Source organism: Ornithodoros turicata, chromosome 6, assembly GCF_037126465.1.
Source record: "Ornithodoros turicata isolate Travis chromosome 6, ASM3712646v1, whole genome shotgun sequence".
Lineage (NCBI taxonomy): Eukaryota > Metazoa > Arthropoda > Arachnida > Ixodida > Argasidae > Ornithodoros > Ornithodoros turicata.
Window position 1 is genome coordinate 17,828,542 of NC_088206.1, and position 24,445 is coordinate 17,852,986.

A 24,445-nucleotide genomic window follows, 5' to 3' on the forward strand; every position below is an offset into this window, starting at 1 on the left:
CTCCATCTGTCCACGTCTGTACGTTGCTCATAGCCGCATTTGCTTCGCGGCGCTAACGCGGAAGACTAGGCTAAGAAGGAACATGCGAGACACAGCCTCGCACACACTATACCTTAGTCTAGTCTTTGTTCGCACTCGTTCTAACACGTAGTGCGCATCAACGAGCCGAAAAGGCAGTTCATCTCTATAGGGACTGGCACTATCAACTCCTCCTTGACAGACGAGCACAGGCCCCGAATCTCGTCGGGAAAAAGAGGACGAGGAAACAATCAACAATCGACGCTCAGCAGCGAGTTGTATCACTCGTTGTTATGGATCACTCTCACCGCGCTTTTTGCTCCTTCCCACGTATAAACCTTTCACTTACACACGTTTGATACTTTGTCCTACTAGTCCTTTTCCTTTGCCGTCTACTCTTCCGTCTCAATACTGCTTTGTGTTCCCGATAACCACAGTATATTACAGTCCAATCTCCCTTTGAGGATGACTGCCAGAGACGAAAGAAGAAGACTCCCTTTGGCTGATGTGCTTATGATGAAGATGGTTAGTGTTATTCTCTCCATTCTCTTCCCTGGCGCTCAATACGCGCTTAGAACGGTTACCTTAAATGTTAATGGTTCGAGTAATGTTGAAAAGCAGAGAGTTGTGGTGAGCTTTTGGGCGGCTCTTAGTGAGCTTGGGTGCTGACATTTTGCTGTTGCCGGAAGCCGATATTCATTCTGCTCTAGACGTCACTATCTTTGTCACTATCTCAAACGTTGCTAGTTTTATTCTGTATGCCGACGATACCAGTATTTTCCTTTCAAGTTCCGATGTTGGCCACCTAGAAGACCAAATGAACCTTGTCATGGGAAATCTTTCTCTTTGGCTTGCTTCGAATCAGCTGAGATTAAATGTAGGTAAAACAAAATACATTTTGTTCAGAGCACGCAATAAAACCATAGCCTACGAGCCAAAAATATTATTTAATGACCGTGTTGTGGAGAGAATAAGTTGTTTTAAATTTTTGGGCGTGCTATTTGATGAACACCTCAGCTGGATTGAACATGTTTGTTATTTAAGAAGAGAAACTGCGAAAGCAGCTGGTATGATATGCAGAGTCCGCGACACCCTTCCTAGCAAAGTCAAGCGTATGCTATATTTTTCTTTAATTCATTCCAAAGTGTATTATTGCCTGTTGGTATGGGGTACGGTGGCATTTACTCATTTATCTAGCCTGTTGAGAGTGCAGAAAAAAGCCGTTCGTGCAGTCGATAGTGCTGGGCACTTTGTCAGTTCTGGACCACTGTTTAAAAAATATAATATTCTTACTGTGACGCAGCTTTTTACCTACAAGTTGTTAGTGATGATCTTTTGTGGAGTGTCTGAAAATCGAGAATCCTTTTTTTCATCCTTCAGTTTGAGTGCTCACTCTGTGCCTTATCTTCTCCGACATTCATATAAATTACGAGTTCCCACTGGCCGTACTAACTACTCTCATGATAAGATAAGTGTGTTAGTAGCTAAGTATATTACAATGAATATTGTAACCAATTTTCTAATGTTTCTCTTGCTGTGTTCAAGAAAAACATAATGCGGACGTTGATGCAATGATCACATTACTCTTTTTTTATTCCCTCCTTGTGCATCTTTAACTGTTTTTTTTTATTTATTTATTTTTGCGTTTTACTTTGTGTTACTTTGCGTGTAACCTTGTGATATTGTCCTGGTGTTCTCGCCTAGACAGGGATTTGGTTCCCTTTTGCGTAGCACCAGAAAACAAATAAACAAGAATCACTAAACGTGCGTCGCCCTTTAAGAGTCACTCTGTCGTCTCCGTTTATGCCTGCTTAGGGACCGAGCGAGTACCCTAGGGACAATTAACATGACTGCATAAGTGTCTCAAAAGGGCGTTCGCCTCCGGTTTTTAACCAATCAGGGGACAGGATGATGTCATTCGGGATGGCGGTTGGCTAAGAGCGTGTTATGTGGTGAAGATCTCCTTTTAGAGGGTTCCTGGGTTTTCCTCAGACGCTTTCAGACATATGTCGGCACAGTTCCCTTAGAAGTCGTCCCAGGACGCACATTCCCCCAGGGCGTTAGTCGTGACGTTGCCCACCTTTGTGACGCCGACAACGGCGAGCACTTTCACCATCACCACCACCACCACCATCTCCTTTTACACTCTTAAAAATGAACTTCACCGCATAGCACGTTCCTAGCCAACCATAATCTCGAATGATATCGTTATCTGCCCTGATTTGTTGAAAACGGTAGCCGTACGCCTTTTTTGTGACAATTATGAACAGCATAAGTGTCACAAGCATAAGTGTCACAAAAAGGCGTACGCCTCCCGTTTTCAACAAATCAGGGCAGATAACGATATCACTCTAGATTATGGTTGGCTAGGAGCGTGCTATGCGGTGAAGTTCATTTTTAAGAGTGTAGAGTGCAGATCACGCGAATTCTAAAGATACTGATATCGTGGGAAACTGGAATACATTCTGCGTTAATAATTAGGCACTTTGCGTTGAATGGAAGGAAGTATTGGGCATGAAACCGTTGTTTTTCGAGTGTGATCTTGTACTTACGTCATCGAATACGGCCTCATCTTCAACTCCTTCGCAGACCTGAGTGTAGTGGGCTACTCCTGAAAGGAGGATACATAAATATACGTCACTTAACGTCCACGTGAACACATGATGCACATGAAATATCACAAACTGCCTGCAAGAGAACAAGACTCTGGATGTGTTTGACTTTGGTTAGTCATACATTCCTGTCAAGATACGTGCAGTCTGGTTACTAGATCTGGTTACAAATTTAGCTCACAGGCCCTACCCTCAATCTTTCGAAATTTCGAGTCCTACCCCCGCAGGGTAAGGGCTGATCAGCTTACTTGACGACACATCATCGCAACTATGTAAGACAACGACATACAAGGCATCGTTAGTCATTTTGTGCCCACAGAGCAACGTTCAACGCAAGAACGGCAGCTCGAGTGTAGGAACCACCTAGTACTTCTTTGTGCCATTTTGCCCACACGCAATTGTCGTCGCTCGATAATTCCCGCAAGCGCAACTTCATCGATTGCTCTGGAGGAAGGACCTTACTTATGAGCACGCGTTTTACGCGTCACTGTTTTCAAAGAGAGTTGCGTGCTTCACCTAAGATGTCCAAAAGCTCCTATAACAAAAATTGAACTCGGTGTCGAAAAAGTTCTACTGAGGGCTGAGAAGCCGCGTTTGAGACACATTTCTTTGTGAAGCACCGGCTTTCAAACAATTCTTCGGTGTCAGCGCATCCAGCCTCTGTTCCACGTGTGGTGTGCGCGGTGACCTCCATCCCATCCTCCTGGTTTGGGGACAGTACGATCGCGAGCGCGCCCTCATGGAAACTGCTCTGCAACGCGTCCATCAATGCCAGTCCGACTTGGACAAAATTCTCGAGCCATGATCGGGCCTCTCACATCAGACGCAAGGCCTAGGATTTGTTGCTGAGTTTCTCTCCAGCACTGGACTGATGGACGAACTCTAATAGAACACCTTTCCATCATCGTCACTTTCTCATCCCTTCCACAAGATGAGGCAGTGTACCGCCATAACAGCGGTGAGCGATCCACCACATCATCATCCCATTTGTGTGTGTGTATGTGTCTTTGAAGCACGCATGTGCAATTGCAAATTAAGCTGTACAAGCACCCTCACTTCTCTTCAAGATGGGTCGGCTAAATTCACCAAACTGTAATGTCTGTGGAGTGGAAGCTGACAGCCCACACCAACTCCTGTATTGCCAGCAGCACCTTCAACATAGGGACACCCTCCCGTGCCGTCTGCTCCAGATTGGCTGTAACGACTTTTCGTTGGCCGCTCTTCTTGGTCCCGTCTTGCACCCCAACCAGTGGGCTGTCACTGTCGCTCTCCTCGGTTTTCTCCGAGTCTCAGGACTCGTGAACTGCATGTAACGTGGTGCCCCCCCCCCTAGTGTTTATTCTCTTCTTTCTTTCTTTCCTTTTCCTTTCGTTTTGTTTCTTTTTGTTTCTCTTTTCTTTTCCTTTCTTTTTGTTTCTTATTTTCTTTCCCTTTCCCCCGTGTGTCTTTTTTCTTTCCTTCCTTTGTTTCGATTCCCCCTTTTTCATTTTCCTTCCTTTTCTTTTTTGATTCCCCTTTTTGTTTTTTTCTTTCTCCTTCCTTCGTATTCCCCTTCCCCCTTTTTCCTTTTTTTTCGGAATAGCAAGCCGGCTCTTTGCCTGGCTAACCTTTCCTTTCTTTTTTTCTTAATAAACCCCCCCCCCCCATGTACAAGCAAACACCTAAAATGTGAAATATAATTGATACACCATGCCTCATGGCTCACTGACTCACACAGCCTATCCAAGGCCTAATCCATATACATTTTATGGCCATCATTTGACAGAGGCTCCCAAACAACTTGGAAGCTCCAAACGCGACACACGTGCTGATCAGGGGAAGTTTTCTTAGAAAACCGATCCCCGCACGGGCGACCGACTGGTACAATAAAATGGGTTTTCAGATGGTGTACTTCGGTTTTGCTATTAGTGGATTCCCTCATGGTGCAGTGCGTTTCACAAACCCGTTAGCGTTATCGCAATATTCATTCCGCTTGCTGTGGAAGCGATTTGGATCTCTTCTCGTTCTTTACAGGATTTGACTGTACCTTATAGTTTCAAACTAGAATTCGCGCTAGCTAGTGTCTTGAATCATGCTTGCAATGAATCTAACGTACGCCACATCCACAGGACTGCTTTTAATTAAGTGGTTTACACATTTAACTAGCCACATCCCTCACCATATAGTGTGGGCGCAGTATAGCCTCAGTTGCTTGTGTGCCATAGAAACTCCATCATCATCATCATCATCATAGATCTGTCATTTGTACGTTCTTACGTATCCAGTTGAAATGTTTGGAATTAGATAATCTTATAATCTTATATTAAATCTTATTTTTTATTTTACTTATCAACTTATCAATATTATCAGAACAACATTTGCCTTGAGACGTGTTCATAACAGGTGACGTGTTCCTAGCAGACGATGCATCGCTGTAAGTTGTGACACTTATTTTCTAACATAACTATACAAAAAAGCTTGTCACGTGCAAGTATAACAGCGGAATGCAACGGGTTTTGTCTCACTTCTACAACATAGGTGGGGAAGTTACTTTTATTTTGTAGTGCACTACCGTTACTCACTACTCTTTCGAAAAGTAACGCGTTACGTTATTCGTTACTGTTGCGTAGTAGGTAACGCGTTACTAACGCCGTTACTTCTGATAAGTAATTCCGTTACTTTTGCATTACTTCACCAGTCGTCCTTATAATATGCACCATTTTTGGTTCAGTCACATAAGTGCATTCCGCAAATCAATACAAGCAATGTTGGGCACAAACAAGGGTCACGCATGAACACAACTTACATGTACGATTTATTGCAACGCAGAAGAAGTTGATGTTCAAAATTGAGCTTCGCCCGTTTGGCTGAGAGGACGCCTAATGACCAGTGAGTGCTCCTTGTCAAGGTTGATAGAGGCGGTGACCTTTTATCTCACACAGTACAAATCCAAACAGCCAATTCCTTGGTACTTTGTTACTTGTTCAGAGGGTAGAGGCTATTTTTCTGCCGCTTTTGCCCCATTTGTCCGAAAAATACCAGAGTGAGTGAAAAACAGAGGTGATAAACAAAGATGACACCTCAACCAGGGTAGGTCAACAACCCTTCTTTTGCGTTCTTCGTGGGTGTCGATGTGACCTTCTCGTCATTGTTGAAGATGAATAGAAAAAATCGGGGATTTTCCCGGATTCTGCAGGCACGGTCCTCGCTCAAGCTTTCAAGTTCCCGAACCCGCAGTAACGCATAACGCCGTTACGCGTTAGTTGTTAAAAATGTAATGACGTTACGTTACTCATTACTTTTCTCCCAAATGTAATGCGTTACCATATTTCACTACTCGAGTGTAACGCGTTACCGGTAACGCACTACTTTGTAACGCGTTACTCCCCATCTATGTTCTACAACGACCACTCCAAACTCTCAAACGCAAAGGCTCCTGTTTCCTATTTGAAGGAACGGTCGCATCCAGAAATGTGTGTACGAACCGAGTATCACAATGTTTGACACCGTTCGATACTCTATTTCCCCAATTTTCCCCGCCTGACAGTGTTTAGATTTTGAATAAACGAGTTTTTGGCATTGCCTCTGCAGCTGAGGAAGATACAGCGGCAAAAACATCACGGTGATATACGTTTGAAGGGCGAATCAGCGAGCAGCACGCAGACGATTCCATTGTTCCCGAGTTCGTCTGCTTCGCTTACTAGGTGCCTCGCAGACGCTCACACCGCTCAAGCAGCTCAAGGTTGTCAACATCTTTCCCCATTGGTCGGTTTCATTCTGACGCATAATCGTATTCCCAGAGAGGAACTTCCGTCATACTCTCAACATGCGGCTTCTGCTCTCCGCATTTCAACGAATTGCACAAAAAGTAGATCCTTAATTCGTGCCGGATTTGCGGTACTATTGACAATGATAGGTGACGAATGAGTGCCGCCATAGCTTCGATATCGATGCTTATTAAAGGACAATCCCTTTAAGCACGAGGCATAACAACGTAGTTTACGAATTTGTTACCGTGCACATAATGGTTGAAATTTTTTGTGGAATTTTTTTGTTTAGTTTCCTTTCTTTCATCATTTTTTACTCGTCCCTGTAGCCATAAAGGAGCATTAAAGTTGTATCTAACACGGCCAAAAACTGCTGTCATCTTGTAAAGCAGTATGTGAAAAGCATTCCTACAAAATATTTCTCTCCAAAGTTGTTTCACCACGGTGCAATTAATTCTGCAGACCACACCCACTCTACTGTGACGTTGGTGGTAGAGAGCCCCTCATTCGTTCGTAGGAAAACCGTCTGCTACGAACATTGCAAGCTGTTTCTTGTTGACTTCTATTCTTTATATGATTTATATCACGTTTTCTATAAAAAAAAACAAAGCATATATGCAGCCTGAGAAAATAAGATTACGATCACAAGAGTAATATATCCGTGGCTTCTGTGCAATCTCAGAATTCACAGTAGCAGAAAGCAAGCGATGGCGGCGGTATTGTGGCGCCACCTGTTAGCCACTGAATCAACTGCGCGGTGACAACGGTCGGACAGCCTGCACACTGTCGAGAAGCACGGGGTTTTCGCTGTACAAGCGCAGTTAATTTCGGGCTGCACCACTCGCTCTTCCCGTGGTGTCTGCGGTCCCAAAAAATCGTGGTTGTGCCGTGGACAGCCTTCAAACCCTCCGTTTCGGACATCACGTAGCCGGAGAACGCATGGCGTCTCCGAAGCGGTAGCAGACGCTCCGACCTGCGCGATGTTGCTCACCTCGACCATGTGATCCCAGGTCCAATGAGGAGCGTCCTCACCACTTGCGTCACATAGTGACGCGCGTGGTGGCGCTCATCACGCGCCTATCGTGAAGGCGAATGAGGGTGTTTCGCGCACGGGAGGTTCGGGGAGCTATTGCAGGCGTCCCAATTTCGCTACGGTTGCACTAATTGTGGGAAACCTGTTTTCGGCCGCCTAACATTCCATACTGACCAAAAACAGAAACAAAGTTGTGGGCTTCTAGACTGCCCCTTTAAGGTGTTTTGGTCCGCTGGTAACACTGGCCAGCTTCCGATGTCGCTTCCCTGTCCATACCGCCCCTCCTCGCATTCTTCCCACTCTAGTTTTTCTTTTTCTTTTTCTTTTTATGATCTCGCAACCACCCGGCTGAGAATAGCTCGGGCACACCAGATTTGTCAGATTTTGTGAACACATTCTACCGTTCTTCCGATGGGTCTCCGCTAGGGAATCACTTAAAGCGACGCAATGTCGTCTTCTTTCCAATTTTATTTCGGTTTCACTGCAGTTGGACTTTTGCTTTACTTCCTCAACAGCGAAGACAGAGAGACCGAAGGCCACATAATATAGGACGTCCAATAGCAACAGCGCACACACATTCTTGGCACTGGGAATCCCTTCGCAGAATGTTTCCGAACTCTTCCTCCGAATGCACTTCAAAAAAAAAAAAAAAAGATGCTTGCACTCCCAGCGCGAACACGGAAGATCGAGCATGCCCAATTCCAGCACAAAACTGTTGTGTTCCTGCCTCCCCTGATTTATTATGCATGCCAGCCACGCCAGCTTCAATTAATGAGGCTACTGCATAGTTTTCTTCGTCGGATACAGAAGAAGGAATGTACCGACCCCTTCTACCGCTTGATTAGGGGGTTGTGGTGTGACTTGTTCGAAATACGGAAGCACGTGTCGCTCGAGTCATTGTACAAGCTAGTGTGTCGGGAATATATGCTGGGTTATGCGTGTAGGTTGGTGAATCTAAATTACACGACTTATACTTTCGACAGCGTACGGAGATTGGGTGAGCATCCGGCCTACATGTAGGTATCGGCATGCAAAGGCAACGGAAACGGTATTATACCGGAAATATAGCAAGTAACGGTAACAAAAACAGGAACGGATAAAGCACTATCAGATAAACAACGGATAAAGCACAAAAGTTCAAAGAAACCATGTTTGCGTATGTTTGAAAAAATGTTGTCTGTTGTGTACAATAGATCTCAGAATACATACGTACACTCTTAAAAATGAACTTCACCGCATAGCACGCTCCTAGCCAACCATAATCTCGAATGATATCGTTATCTGCCCTGATTTGTTGAAAACGGTAGGCGTACGCCTTTTTTGTGACACTTATGCTGTTCATAATTGTCACAAAAAAGGCGTACGCCTACCGTTTTCAACAAATCAGGGCAAATAACGACATCATTCGAGATTATGGTTGGCTAGGAGCGTGCTATGCGGTGAAGTTTATTTTTAAGAGTGTAGAGGTAGTAACTTTTGTCACGGTCTCAAAGCTTATAAAGTACTAAGAAGAAAAAAACGAGGGGGTGATACCAGTGCCGGATTCAGGGGTGGGGGCAGAAGCGGCACTTGCCCCGGGGCCCCCACCACAAAGGGCCCCCCCCCCCCCCCAGTAAAGGTCTTGTCCAAGGGAAATCTGTTTTGCATGCCTGAAACGCATCCCTGAAACGGAAACTTGGTAAAAATCTGTCCTCCGTCCACGCATATCCACCCCGAATAACACATTGGATAGACATGAATAGAATATTTATTTCACTTGTCTACATGTTCAAAATATGACAAAACCTGACTGCTGAAAGATCTCGGGCTAGTGTGCCACACGGCCGCCGTCCTTTAGAAACAAAACGATGTCATTTATAGACATATAATACGGGAATACATAGAATAATACATAGAATGCACGAGAGAGCCCCCACAGCACAGTGCCCCGGGGCCCCCACCACTGTAAATCCGGCACTGGGTGATACTGTACCGAAAACTGTAACGATAACGTAACGAAAACAACAATGGTGGTACCGGAAACTGAAACAGAAACAAATATGGGCCAGTAACGGAGGCGGTGACAGGAACGAAAATGATTCCGTTACCTTTCTCTGGGTCTCGGCCGGCCATGACGTATTGCTACTGGATAGCATGACAGGGCGAGCGCATAGTCGTACGTATTAAAGCGATGACCACGCGACCCGTCATGTGGCTCTGTCACGTGATCTTACTGTCTTTGCGGTACTGTGAAATCGTGTAACCGACGCAGTAACAATGGAGAAAATTAAACGATTTCACTAGATATTGAAACGTTTCCAATATAAATTTAACAGTGTTTGAAAAAGAGTTCGAACGGTGACCCTATGTAGTGGTTCTCAACCTTTTTTGCTCCATGCACCCCTTTTGCCGTTCATCACAGCGTTATTCCCCCTATTAACTCAAAAGCAATACATCATCAGAATTTTATGAATTTTATTGCTTATTTGTTTGGAGTTTTTGGAAAGTATTGTTTGTGGCGAGCGACCTTCCCTGCTACTCTCTTAAAAATGAACTTCACCAAATAGCACGTTCATAGACAACTATCATCCCGAGTGACATCGTTCATTCCCTTGATTTGCTGAAAACAGAGGGCATACGCCATTTTTGTGGCGTTATGCAGTTCATAATTACCACAAACATGGCTTCCGCCCCCCGTTTTCATCAAATCAAGAGACAGAACGATGTCACTCGGGATGATGGTTGGCTAGGAGCGTGCTATGCGGTGAAATTCATTTGTAAGAGTGTACCAGGAACCGTGGTCACTTAGGAGCCGCCATGACATACCGTCGAGCCGTTCCTGGAGATGGAGGTGTCGTGTGAAGAATATATTACGCACACTCTCAAAACAGAACTTCACCCCATAGCACGTTGTGCCCCAACCACTGCCACGAATGATAGGGTTATCGCTTCTGATATGAAGACAGAGGTGGGGGGGGGGGGGCGTACGCCTTTTTGGATCCATTATCTTATGTCCAAATTGCTACTAAAAGGCATACGCCCCCCTCGCTCTTCGAGTCAGATGCCGTAACATTCGTGGATATGGCTGATGGACAACGTGCTATGCGGTGAAGTTCTGTTCCAAAAGTGCAGAGTGCGTTAATACGGCTTTACCACTTGCGACAAGTTGACTCTCCAATAGATGACATCACTGCGGTGACTTGGAAGATCTATAGACCACATCCTTCTTCATTGCCTGCATGGCACTACCAACCTTTCCAATTTACACTTTCAGTCTCTGTAATCAGCTGGACTCTCGCCCTCATCATCATCATTGAAATAAAGTTGTTTGTTGCTGTTGTTGGAGGCGAATCTTACATGGTGTCATTTACCCCCCCGACATTCTGACAATTCCCCCTCAGGGGGAATTCCCCACCGGTTGAGAGCCGCTTCAGCTAGAGCGTTTAAACGCGTCTGGCACAATAGCCATAAGATGGAGCCATTTTTTTTCTCAGTTTGGCCCTCGTGGATATTACGTGGCGGAGAGAAGAGCTACCCGTTAATGCAACGGAACATGAACGGAAGTTAAACTTATGTTATCTTATCTTATCTTATCTTATGAAATGCATGGTCGTCTATATGGTCGCAAGAGAGCTTGGAAAACCATTCCAATCAATAGCCGTAGAACGGGGAATAAAAATGTCTCGAAGGGTAGTATTACAGTTGAACGAGCTTATCCTTCTTAGATAGTCGTAGTGATAAATAGTGTTAGATAGTGATCAAGCCACGGGAACGTAACATTACATCGATGTATTAGTTGTAGGGAGTGTTGTTAGGGGGATTCGTAGGTCAGACGGCGTTCGCGATAGCACTTCCGAAAACGTGACAAAACAATCGCGCTTGTTATTTATTTATTTTTATTTTTATTTTTTCAGCTGGCTCACATCACTTTTCTGAGCCCCGACTTCTTCGCCGACAGCTTCTTTTATCGTGTCCTTCTGGCAGGGTGCCTCCAGTCTGCTAAAAATCGCTACTGCGCACTGATCCGTAGGTACGAAATGGAAAAATCGATTAAAAAGACGCAGCCGGACAAAACGACAACGACGTCCTTAGCAGAAGAGAAATCGTTGCCGATGAGTCGGACGGCCCTATTCTTTATAATAGTCGACTGATTAAATAGGTAACTTCGTTCTACATGACGCATATTCGAGTATGGGTCGTACGTATAGGAAACGTGGGCTCGGTGTTTTAGCACTGAGGGTGCTGATTTCAGACTGCAAGATGAATCCAAGTGCATGACTGTAGCGTTTATAGCTATTATGTTCCCTATTTCTATCTCACGTAAGGTTAGATGGGAAATGGACAGCGAGTTATTTGAAGCAGTCATTCAGAGGGAGGAGATATTGTTGACAGAGTACGGCGAAGGCTTGGGGCCGCAGAAAACACGGTGGCGACAGAAGGAGACGAACAGTAAGCTAAAGAAGCATCCGTACTTGTTTGTAAAAAAAGTTGAACCGAATGACCCTGGATACGCTACGCGCTAGTGGGTTATCTGTATGGACAGCTCCCCAGTTTCCCTCTCTCCTCTACTGGCCGTGGAGCGACCTCATTGGTCCGCCTCCCCAGTAAGAGGGCAATGGCTCATCGTGAGGCGCACGTGGTTTCTTCTGTGGAGCTATATATATGCTGGTCTACAAATCAGGGTTGCGGAATGGGGTCAACCATTCCAATTCCATTCCGAGGAATGGCATTTGTGATAATTCCATTCCTTTCAATTCCTCGGAATGAAAAGGTACGGTCAGTTCCCACTTCTGGAATGGCTTGGCAACCCCATTCCATTCATTTAATTCCATCAATAAAAGAAAAAGGACCGGTAACCGTGCTGGGTAGCCTAGCAGTGCTAGAGGAGACTGACATTACCCAGCACGGAAAAAGCACAAAGCCAAGGTTATTTCAGGGCAGAAGGGGACAGAAACAACCGGATTGAAACCAAAACTACCACCTGGGCACCCAGACCATTCCATCCCAATTCCATTCCTACCAAAAACGCCTAATTCCATTCCCATTCCATCCATACGGCAGTTTCCGCCATTCCATTCCAACACTATTCCAGGCTTTGATAAATCTGGAATGATTCCGGAATCATTCCAACTCCGTAGTGGCAACTCGGCAACCCTGCTACAAATATCCCCGTATATTTGCTGCCCCGCGATTGGACAGACACTTCGTCACGTGGTTTCTCCAAACTTTACCCCCTCTCATGCGCAGAGACAAACTGTCTTAGGGCCCAACAAGAGGGGGCGTATACCCGGATGAACAGTGGCTGTACCAGCTGATGCAGACTTCAGTCAGATACGCAATCTAGCGTGAGGTTCAGTACCAGACTATCATTTGAGATTGTTTTCCGTAGCCAACCCAGCAGCACTGACATCCCGTTATCATCCAGCATACAGAGCCCAGCCCAAGTCCAGCAAGCCCTCTTCATCTCGTGCATAACGAGATTTGTCATATAGCGACCACAGACAGGTACCAGGGAATGTGTATCACTGAGCGTGGAGCGTGATGATACTATACTTTTCTTTCATACCTCCCCATAAAGAAGTGTATATCATAATACTTAGTGACAGGGCATGCCGGTAGTCATGTGGTACGCGCTATCCGCTGACTCTAATTCTCAGCAGCACGGCACGCACCAATGAAGGGATCAGAACCGTACACGTTAATTGTCTGCACATTGGCGAAACAAAAGGCTGACAAAATTCGTTCGTCAGTCTTCCAAATATTACGTGATAGATGTTATGACATATGTCATTCACAAACTCAAGGAAAGAGCCCCTCGGACACTCCCACCACCACGATCACGTCAAGCATCGTCATCGCCACTTCGATCATTCCCGTCATCTCTCATCGTCATCACTGATCATTGTCACCACTCATATTAGACCCCTAGCTATGGGGTAGCGTTCCACTCCTAGAGTGGAAAACCTCCCCACTTCATCATCACAATATATATGTTGTTGTTGTTCAAGGAAAGAGAGACATAAGAAGAAGGACTTCTCGGACTCTCGGACTTCTTTAATCTGTGGACTGAGTCAATTAGCCCTACAGTTGGCGACTAGAAACATGTCTGAACGTTCCATCTGTAGCTACAGGGCCGTCAATGGCGATGACATACAAGCTGTATATTGTCACGAAGCGAAATGGGCCGGCGAGAAGTCGAATAAACAGCAAACGGTTTATTAACCTACTTGGTAGCAAAAGCACAAGAGTAATAGCTCTCTGAACACAACTGAGTCCAAAGCATGAATGCTCCAGCCTGGAGCGCACAAGCATTTAAGCGTCGCGCCGAAAAGTCTAGGAACAGCACGTGCGTTTCCCAGAGAGCATGCGATGTGTCTGGAAGTTTCTTTCTTCTTCTTCAGCATGCGTCGGGATGAGATGTACCGTTTCGTGCCTGCCCTGGAAGTTTCTCTAAGATGACTCGTGGCAATATCAACCCCATATAGCACCGACATCAGCTTCCCAGCTTTATGGATGAACAACCCATCAGATATATTCGTGGAAGCAGAGTTAACCAAACGGAACATTTTGAACCAACATAGCGAATTTTGCCACGTCCTCACGTCCCTACCAAGGTACCGCCTCTGTTGAGGTCACTTATTCCATGCCAACAGAGGCCTTGATAATGCATGCGCTAAGGAATCTTTCATGAGATATTGCATCCGCCAAGGAAGTTTGCCACTTCCCTTGGCAACAGGGTTGCATATCAAATAAGAAACAAGCTCAAGGCGCTGCTCTTTCCTGCTGGACACAATATAAGCTGATTTACGGAACTAGGCGCGTTAATAAACGCGTCCCATGCGGGAAATATGTCATAATGTCTTGTCCTCTTATCATTCGGAGTTGCCTAGGTGGAGCAAATAAGCCGGCGTATCAACGGGCGCCTGAGTGATCCTGCGAAAGCTATAGAGAAGTCCTTGGCCACGTCAAACTGTAGTTATGACCTAAATATCACAATGTGTCAGTATTTATCTCCATTTCTCCTATGTAGCGAAATCTCCATTTCCCTATGTACATTCATTTCCCTTCCCAATATATTACCCCCCCCCCCCCGTTCACTGAAAATGTAGTTCTTTATTACTGGTCCTGAGTCGGCGTTTAGCGAAGGCTCTCTTCAGTCTCAAGGGAAATTAGCTATGGACACTTCACAGCAACTAACTTGCTTATTATTCTTTGCCGCATTTATAACTGGCACTATGGTCATTACTCATTATTATGGGCAATAACGATATGGTTATGGTTTCCTCGCCTTTTCTTTCTACATCTCTTTTCAAGAGCGCCGATATAGTAAGAACTCTCGTAACAAGCATCGTGCTATATTTTTGACTAGCGGTAGTTTTTCATTTAATTTCGCGTTCCGGCACCCATTATCGAGGGTCACGATTTGCAGTATACGTACGTTCACGCGAACGTGAGATGTTGTGAGAGACCACACCCAACAATAACCCTTCTGTGTGTGCAGGCAACGTTACAGAACGATGCTCCTTTTCCAGCGATCTTGGCCTGCTTGCGCGTTTAGACGAATTATTCGTGCGTGGCCAGCTAGGTCACGCTTGGAGCTCAAGGTCACCCGCGCAGTTACGTGATGAAATTACTGTTGTCAATACGTCTTTCTCTCTTTTACCGTTACATGAGAGAATACGCGTTGTTGTACGTAAAGTGACTCTAATTGTTCGGCGCTTGAGCTCCGTTTCGTTTGTTGTTCTAGAGTAATTCAGTTGAGTGTTGCGTTACCTTTCCGTTGCTAAACTTTCTGCGACGAGTTCCAGCTTTCGCGTTTCGCCACTAGTTCAAAAATTGTGTTCAAAGAGCACCGTTCGTCTCACCGACCGACAAGCGCAGACTCTTACACACTCTTCCAGTGTTAAAACAGGACCAAACAGGACTTCCCCGCATAGCACGCTTAAGGTCAACCATTGCACAGAATGATCCATAAACCACTGTTGGTTTGTGGCAAAGCGCGAGGCGTACGCCTTTTTGTGACAATTAACAGAGCCCCAGTTTTCTACAAAATAGGGGAGACAACCATACGTCATTCGGGCTGACGGTTGGCTACACTCTTAAAAATGAACTTCACCACATAGCACGGTCCTAGCCAACCACCATCCCGAATGACAACGTTCTCGCCCCTGATTTGTTGAAAACGGGAGGAGGAGCCTATTTTGTGCCGTGTTGAGTGTAGGAGCAGTCCATTTTTAATAATGTACGCCTCAGTGCGAATTCGCCGCCGTACAGGTGCTCCCAGAAATAGAAGGTCATTCATATACCATAGACAGGAACCAGCAGGTTTTTGCTAAACGTGTTGTAATCGTTGACAGGAACCGCTTTCCGCTGCGCGTGGGTGTGGTCCCCCAAGGTGGTACCGCATGGGCCGTATTTCAGGGCGTAGTACAGCTAGCGCAACGCCCTGAAAAACTCCCCATGCGGTTCCAGCCAGATCCGTTTATGAGGAGAGTTTGGCCATTCTGTGATCTTTCGCCGACCGGAGATGGGGAGCCGTCGTGACGTCAGAGCCTTCATCGCTCCGCCCACTTGACCGGGATGAAATGCGAGCCGCGGCGGCACGGGGGGATATCAAGGCTGTGCCTCTCCTCCAAAATGGCGGAATAGGAGATTTCAAGGCGATAGCTCTGATCCAAAATGGTGCCATTGGCTTGGCGCCGCCCATCATGTGACGTCAAAGGGCGCGCTTTGAGAGAAACTCCTCCCAATGGCCACACTCTCTAATAAACAGCTCTGGTTCAGCTTGATACGCATGCCACGCTGTGATTGCCACGTTGCCGTCCCCGTGGAACATCAAGAGGCTGCTGACGCGCTCGAGTACACGGTAGAAACCGGTTCTCCGGGTGAAATTTTGCGCCACGCCTTCTTCGGCGCGTTTCTCGCGCTGAGATACGCGCCATGCGGTTCCAGCTTCACGGCACACTCGAGTGCGCAGACGCTGTAAACTGGTTTTGAGAGACCTAGAACATACAGGGTGTCCCAGAAAACGTGTCATTGAATTATAATAAAAAAACTACACCACCTAGAGTCATGCGGTCAATGGCATTTGTTCTTACTGGATTTTTGCCACCTCCTCGTGTGAATGTCGTGTAACGTAAGTTTAATTATGTAAATTTTTGCGAACTTAAATCGGAAATTTGCCTAGTAAAGGTCACTTTTTTACCTCACCAAAGTGAAGAGCGTGTCTAATTTAGTCAAATTAATGATAACTGAGAGGGATATTCAGGAGCTATCCCATCGGAAAAAATAGCTGAACATCATGCTCTACGGGGGTCGCACAGAATAGCGCACGATGAATTTTTCAGCGCATTCTTTGTCAGTCCGACGAAAGGAGGTTGAAAACCCAGCCCTCCCCGACATCGCAGAAAGAGATAAAACAGGAACGGCTTATCACGTCCGACTTTCGCTAGGATAATGCTTTCCCTCTCCCAATTTTAGGAACTGTTACTTTTTCTACTATCACTCTGTGGGCTGGCTTCGGAACCTCCTTTCGTCGCACTGAGAGCGATTGCGCTCAAAAAGTCATCGCGCGTTATGGTCCGGTGCTCCGAAAAGCATGATATTCGGCTATTTTTTCCGATGGGATAGCTCGTGATCATCACTGTGAATTATCATGAATTTGAGTGAATTCGGCACGCTATTCATATTGGTGGGGTAAAAAAGTGACCTTTACTTGGCAAATTTCCGAGTTCAGTTCGCAAATATTTACATAATTAAACTTGGAGTATATGACGTTCACATTAGGAGGTGGCAAAAACCTAATAAGAACAAATGCTGTTGACCTCATGATTCTAGGTGGCGTAGTTTTTTTATTATAATTCAATGACACGTTTTCTGGGATACCCTGTACAGGGGGGTCCGTGCTAACCGTGGTTAGATTTTTTTTTAAAGTAGGGAAATGTATTTGTCTAATTACAATTATTGCCTATATGTGATTGACCGAGTTGGCCACCTTATGGCTTTACCAGCAATCTCCCTGAGCGTTGCCCTATTTAATTTTCACTAATAGACGCCTTAGTTAGGAAATATAGAAGTTCGGCCCAATGACAACTCCTGTTTACCCTTTGGTGCGCCGATGCCGTTTTCAGAAACAGGATAGAGCCAATATAGCGGGAAGAAATGGCCCCAGGAAAACGGCATATTTGGAGGCCATTTTGTTACAACACGCTAGGCCTTTCCTTGCCCTTAAATGCGAGGAAGATCAAAGAAGCAACGATTGTTTTCCCTCTCACCTGAAGGCAAGGGAAGAACGCACTTCTTGGGGAGTGACGAAAACATGGCCTCCGAAATCTGCCGAAATCGAAATAAGAGCTAACATTGCATGTACAGCCTATAACCCCGATTTTAACCGAATCCCCCATAAGTTCTTTCGCTGGCGTATTATAGTGCATAACTGAAAAGGGGTCTGCTATAGAATATCACTGTGTAGCAGACATGTATAACGTCCAAATAAGGAATATGCAACGAGCGAAACGACATCGATCAGTTCACAGTACAAGAGCCGAAAGAGTGAACGGTCGGTTATGCGCGTATATTTCGCACGTATGTCCCATTTTGTGCTATTTCGCGTTCACTGTGCATGTCAGGCACGTGCGCGAAATGAGATATTTTGTAAAACTCTAAATGTGGCAGAGGTACTTGATATCTCAGTCACGCATTGGAGAGCGCATTGCCACGGGCAAAAATTGTTCAACAGCGTACACTGCGAACCATAGTGATGCATAGAATATAGATCTCAAAGACCGCCACCTGCTACCCGCGATGGGGTTGCTCTGAATAGGAATATATTGCGGCACACAAACACTTGATAGAAAAGACTCACACGTGCAATATATAAAGCAGACCAGCGAAACATACTTCAAAGACGTTTTTGAAATTCGGTACTAAACTCTGAATATAATTAAGATAACAGAAATTAAAGTATATAAAGTAGAGTATTAAAATACCCGAAGCGGTATTTTTGATACAGCAACGACATTTGAAATAAAAAGAGTAACAAAAATGCCCCTAATATTTCGCTAAAATATCGCTCGTCACTGTATCGAGCGTGATTTTGAAATTTGTGTTACGCCTATGCTTTCAAGCCTGCTTTGAAATCCATGTTGGAATGTACTGTCGTTTCCGCGTTGTCAGTGTAGACGAAGAAAAGCCGTTATAAAGATTCATTACACGGATGCGACTCAATATGGCTTTTACAGCTCAGTGGCGTTACCTCTTGCAACAAGTTGACTCTCCAAGACGCGTGCACCGTGGAGCGACTGATGTTATATTTCACCACATTAATGCCAGCAATGGAGTTTACAGTATCGCACCTAGCGATGAAACTCCCCAACCATCATTACAATAAAGTTGTTGATTGATTGTTGACCATTCTGTTTTAACCTGAAAACCGGGAACGCGTGAGTGAACATCCAACATATCAGAACAGACCTCACTTTGACCCCAGTTCCCAAATAGTCAGACAAAGCAGAAATTCATACTGATTTGCGGGGTTCGATCACTGCTTCCTTTCCATTCCGATTAAGAGCTCATTTGCTTCTTCTTGTCCTCCTCGAGGACGACATATTGGATCAAAATCCGTTACGTGCCATGATAGAAGCTGTTATGTGCTGTCAGTATAGGGGGGGACACGGTTGTGGATTTTATCCAAATCAGGATTTTTTTTTTCAATTTCAGAAATTCAGAGATTTGATTCGATAGGCCAAAAATAAATCACCATTTGAAATGATTTGATTTACTCAGAGATCTGGATTTGATTTAGCGTCCTCTTCAAAGTAAGGATTTGATTTAAATCAGATTTGTTTAGTCTAATCCACAACACTGGTAAGGGACATGCTACAGACAGCACTTTATTTGTAACGCTGATTTCGATCGTTTTAGCCTGCGCTGCATAAAACGGGTTGTACGGCTTGAAAAAAAAGTATATTTTTTCTACAAGTTTGTCGTAGTTGGCAAAGTTTCACCTCTCTGAATGAAGGATGACGTTACCTTGACAACAATACAAAAGGAACGTCGTTCGCTACTCATGTGCGAAGGAAACCGCAATTTACACTCACTCTAACCCTTTCAGGCAACTGTGTCGCTCACAATACATCTCATATATGAGCTAACGTCAAGTATACGAGGCTTTCATCGGCTATTTACATTTGGAGGAACCCGCTACCGCAATATGTGATCCGTGATGTGAGGTTAATACGTCACTCTGGATCCGAGATATCCCAACTAACTCAAGAAACACATTCGAAGCTTTTTATTGGATGTCTATTAATTTTTTGGAAATAGACATCTCGGACGACGTGACACAACTTTAAAATCGTATTTATTTTCTTTGCTTATCGATTTCGTACTCCAACTTTTAATACGCGAACAGCTTCGGGAAGTTAAACGTGTCTAACATTTTATACCGATCTGATTTCCAGTCTGACAGCCGAGAGGTAAGAAGTTAAAAATGTATAAACAGAATCCTGAAGTACATGAGCAATCTGCAGGGATTCAGTCTGCGAGCACGTATTTCTGCAAACCCTCTAACATTGACAAGCGGATGTAGTGCAAGGGCTTATCCCGTATACATATCAGTTTCCGTCTATCGGAAGATGAACCGTTTTCTTCCTTCGCGTTTTTTTATTTTCTTCTTTTCTTTTTTCTTTTTCCGTCCGATTGGGCTTTTGGTTTCGTCACGCAACGTGGAAATTGAATTTAACTCTCTTTTCTTTCAGCTTAGCGGTTCTTACCACATGTGTGGTAACGCAGATTGCTTGATACCGGTGACCTGCACTCATTCACCCTACGAAGACCCTAGTGGTTGTTTTTGGGCACCTATACAAAAATAAAGGTGCTGTTATTATTATTATTATTATTATGTAAATATGTGTGTAAATATATGTGTGAGTACTGTAATGTCTACGTGCGCCAATACCAAGGCTTTGGCTGTTCTTGGGACCGTTAATAAAGATTACTATTATTATTATTCACGGCATCTTCCCGGCATCCAGTCTCTGTTTCTCGTCACTCGCTTTGCCTAAGCTTTTCAGTCATATGCATGCTTCTTAAACGAGCAGCACAGCGCCATGATGATAATGATTTAATGAGGCACAATGACTTGGCGGCGGCGGCGTTGCATCACCAAAGGTCGGAACCTGTGACTCCTGCTCACTCGCTCATACTCGCTCATCTCCAGTTCAGCTCCTTATTCGCTCACTCCTGCTCACTCACTCCCCGATCAACTCTCCGTTTGGTCACTCATGCTCAACTCATTCGTCGCATCGCGCATGAGTGAGCATGAGTGGACATGCTCAGAAGTGTGAATTTTGTCAGGTATATCGCATTCCTCCTTATAGCAGCTGCATGCGCTTTGGCCATGACACTGCCCTTTGCCCATGGTGTTATGCTACCATTGTTCAGAATATCGAGAATGACTTAATTATCTGTTATGATGGTTCCATTGATAGTGGAGAGGGACCCACATAGTGGTACTCATCGGGCTGATCTACATAGCGCCCGAGGTAATCTGGAGACTTTTTCGTTAACACCCACTACATCTCTTCATTTGCTCACTCATGCTCACTCACTTTCCGCTCAGCTCTCCGTTTGCTCACTCACTCTCAACTCATTATACACATTGAGCGTGAGTGAGCATGGATGAGCATGCTCAGGAGTGAGTTTTGCCGAAGTATGCACATCACCCCCTCCACTGAAGTGGTGACCTCCCGAGCACGATGACTATAATGTGGATGATTGAAGATGATGTCTTCCGCCGATCGCGGACGAAAGATGAGGTGCTGCAGCAGACCGGCGCCTTCGGTCCCCGGACCATGCTTGGCCGCCCCTGCACGCTGCTGTTCTGGGTGTCGTTCATCAATTTCAACGCCCACGCCTTTCACATTGTAGCACTCGGCCTGAAGCGCACTCTACGTGCAGTGGATCGCTTTATAGACGACACTAAATGCTCTTTCAATGAAACGTAGGGCTTGCTCCTCCATGTCTGTTTGCTCCTCGCTGCTGTGTTTTCAGTTAATATATTTACACTATTTCTACTCGTACTCACATTAAAAGTCATACTGTAAACTACATATATATATCAGACATACTCGGTGTATGACTTTTCCTTCAGTGCGATAAACGGTGTGATGTATTATTTTCGTTTATTGTGTTGTTTCGTGGGAATGGTAATGGCAGTTCGACAAATACGCTCTGCGACACGTGTTGGGCTGAATTCCCCGAAGCCACTTGTAAGTTTTTGCAGGATGTGATGGTGTTTCTTGATATCTTGAGTAAGTCGGGAGGGCAGGAGCGGTCAGCTGGCAGTGTCCCGAAATCCAAACACACACACGCCAACTTCGAGGGAAAAGACAGGGAACGACTGCTCTATATGTACAAAAAAGAGAAGTGTACAAGGGAAGCAACGGTATAGCGTCTCCAAATGTTTTTTTTTGACTGCGTGTTAGCGCCGCGAAGCAACTGTGGCTATGAGCGGCGTACAGACGTGGACAGATGAAGAGAGGACAGCAGGAAGGAGTGGGGGACAGGGCGGTTAGTATGCGTCCTGGGCCGACTTCAGGAGGAACTGTGCCGACATTCATCTGGAAAGTCTTCGGAAAACCCAGGGAAAACCTCACACAGCACAGCCGGCGGTAGGATTCGAACCCACCACCTCCCAGTCTTCAGCACGACCTTGGCTACCACCAACGAGCGGACGCCTTAGCCAACTCGGCCATGCCGCTGGTGTCTCCAAATGAACTTAGCTTTGACCACAGCCAAAACGGGACATCTGGTCCGCGTTTTACTGTGAGGGTGGCGGTGGTACCCATAAATAACGTAGCAGAGGTTCTGGGACCCTTACTTGACAAAACAATGTGTCTGCCACTGACTTGGCTACAAGCGTGGAGCTCTCCTGCGCACTCTTAGAAAGTACATAATCTTGCCACCCCCACACATTCCTCTGAACCATTATTTGAAATATGGATGTCCATATGTGAAACGTGGAAAGAGGGAACGAAAACGGTCATTGGTCCACTCGTCCAGCATCAGCTTTGACTTTTAATTGTTTAATTGACTTTTAATTGACTTTTAATTGTCTTGTGTATGTCTAGGAAAGTGAGTTTGGCCACTTTAGCTAACCATGATTGGTTTATTGTGTTTACGTCATAGTGTAGGCGGAGAATTGTGTGACTATTGACAACCAGGTTTGAAACCCTTTTTAAGCAAGGTTGCTGGGGGTTCGGGGGATTCTAATTCTGTACTTCGGAACTGAATCCTGTCTTGGATCGACATGTAAATAAATCATTGTCTTCACCGAGCTTCGTGACTCTTCACTTGACCACGTCCAATTCGAACCCGCCCGGAGCTGCTACGAACCCGACCAGTCTGTGCATCGACCACTTCGGATATTCGCATTACGGGCAACTTCATCATACCATCACTTTTCATCGTTTCTCAACTCCGTGACTCTGAACTCGGCGTCATCTGTTCCGCTACTTTACTCACAGCTGCCGTCTTTCCAATAAAGCTTACAGACAGCTTCGTTGGAACACTGTTCTGTCAATCACAGTGTCCCCTCTTCCCAAACTACCACGCTGCAGCGCACGGTAGGGATCAGCCATATGTAAAACCAATAAAAGGCCCCCGTCGAGATCTCAACCCAGCGACCTGTGGCACGCGTTAACGAGATTTATGAACGACCGTTGGGGATGACACGAAGGTGACGAAATTCCGCGCATTCTCACCAGTAATGAATTCTCGCAAGGATCCCCAGAGTGGTGCCTTGAGCGTTATGCGAATGACTGATCGAAGAGACGCGCTCTGAACGTCCGTACGCCTCCCCGCGTCATCCCTCAAACTTTACGCAATTACAGCTGAATGAATAAGGCACGGGTGTGAGGAGAGGGCGGAGATTCGAAACGAGGAAGACGAGACTACCTATAGAGGCGCTCGCGTCGTCCTCAAAATGGCGGAGAAAAGAACGATTGCCGACGAATAAATCGCCCTGCTTCATGCCTTCTTCCACGAGACACGCTTCAAAAATTGTACAATAACTCGCGCGTGGTTTCCTTTTGTCGTCGTTCTTTTCGTTCACGCCGCTCCTGTGATTCTCCTCCGCAGTAGTTTTGCACTGCAAAATTGAGCAGTGCTGTTGCTGTTTGAGTCCTGTAAGCCGAGAAACTCCATCGATCACGAAGGGGAGTTGCGGCAGTTTCGGGTTAGTGCGAAATATACCTGTCGTCTGCTGTTAATATATTTCACTGAGTGCTTCTGCTGGGGTCGGCTAGGTGGCGAGCGGCCAGCTGGAGAGGCGAATAGAACAGCGATCTTGGCCGTGTATGAAGCGTCCCACAAATGGCGGCACATATTGTTCCTTTCATTAAAGCACCGTTGAGGTTTAAAATTATATTAATTTTATTTCGCATTATAAATTAACTTCGCTCATAGACTTAGTACGCAAAATATAAATACCGCCAGTGAACATTATGCGCTTCTGCGAATTTTCGAAAGAACTCACAAAACTTCATAGTTTCGGAATCTCCGAGACTAATGTCAGACGTCATCGAGCGTTGGCGTCTCTCTCCTAGGAACAGCGCGAGCGCCTCCACTCTTCACTCAACGTTGCAAGTCTGCCAGCACCAGCCGTGGTGAGGAGGAGGCGGAAATCGACTTTCGGGGAATAAAGTTGGCAGATGCTTAGGGCACTGGGCACCCTTACGACGTCATACTTCTCAAAATCAATCAAAATCAATATCAATCAAAATAAAAAAATCTATGATACTTCCGCTTCACATAGAGAAACAAGATCTTGGGAGAATTCAATGCGAGACACGTTGAATGGAGTGACATAATTAAATTATAAATTCGGTTGTAAATTATAAATTCTGTAAGATATTGAAGAAACGAGATTTACTCCGTATAGTCGCACTTTAATACCGTAAGAACTTTCACCGTAGATCGCTTTTTAATACTAGGGTCCTGTCAGGTGGCGGTGATAGTGTTATTATTAGAGTAGCGTCTTCGGCTGACATCGTAGG

General features: G+C 45.4%; 1 protein-coding gene across 1 annotated transcript in view; it reads right to left on the bottom strand.

Annotated features, from left to right (window-relative positions):
• The window catches only part of LOC135399299 (otoferlin-like), a 266,111-nt gene that overhangs the window by 85,467 nt on the left and 156,199 nt on the right, over positions 1 to 24,445 (bottom strand). Inside the window, exon 2 of the mRNA XM_064631146.1 lies at positions 2,571 to 2,629. Within this exon, the coding sequence (XP_064487216.1) occupies positions 2,571 to 2,629 (59 nt within the window). The remainder of the gene's footprint in view (positions 1 to 2,570; positions 2,630 to 24,445) is intronic.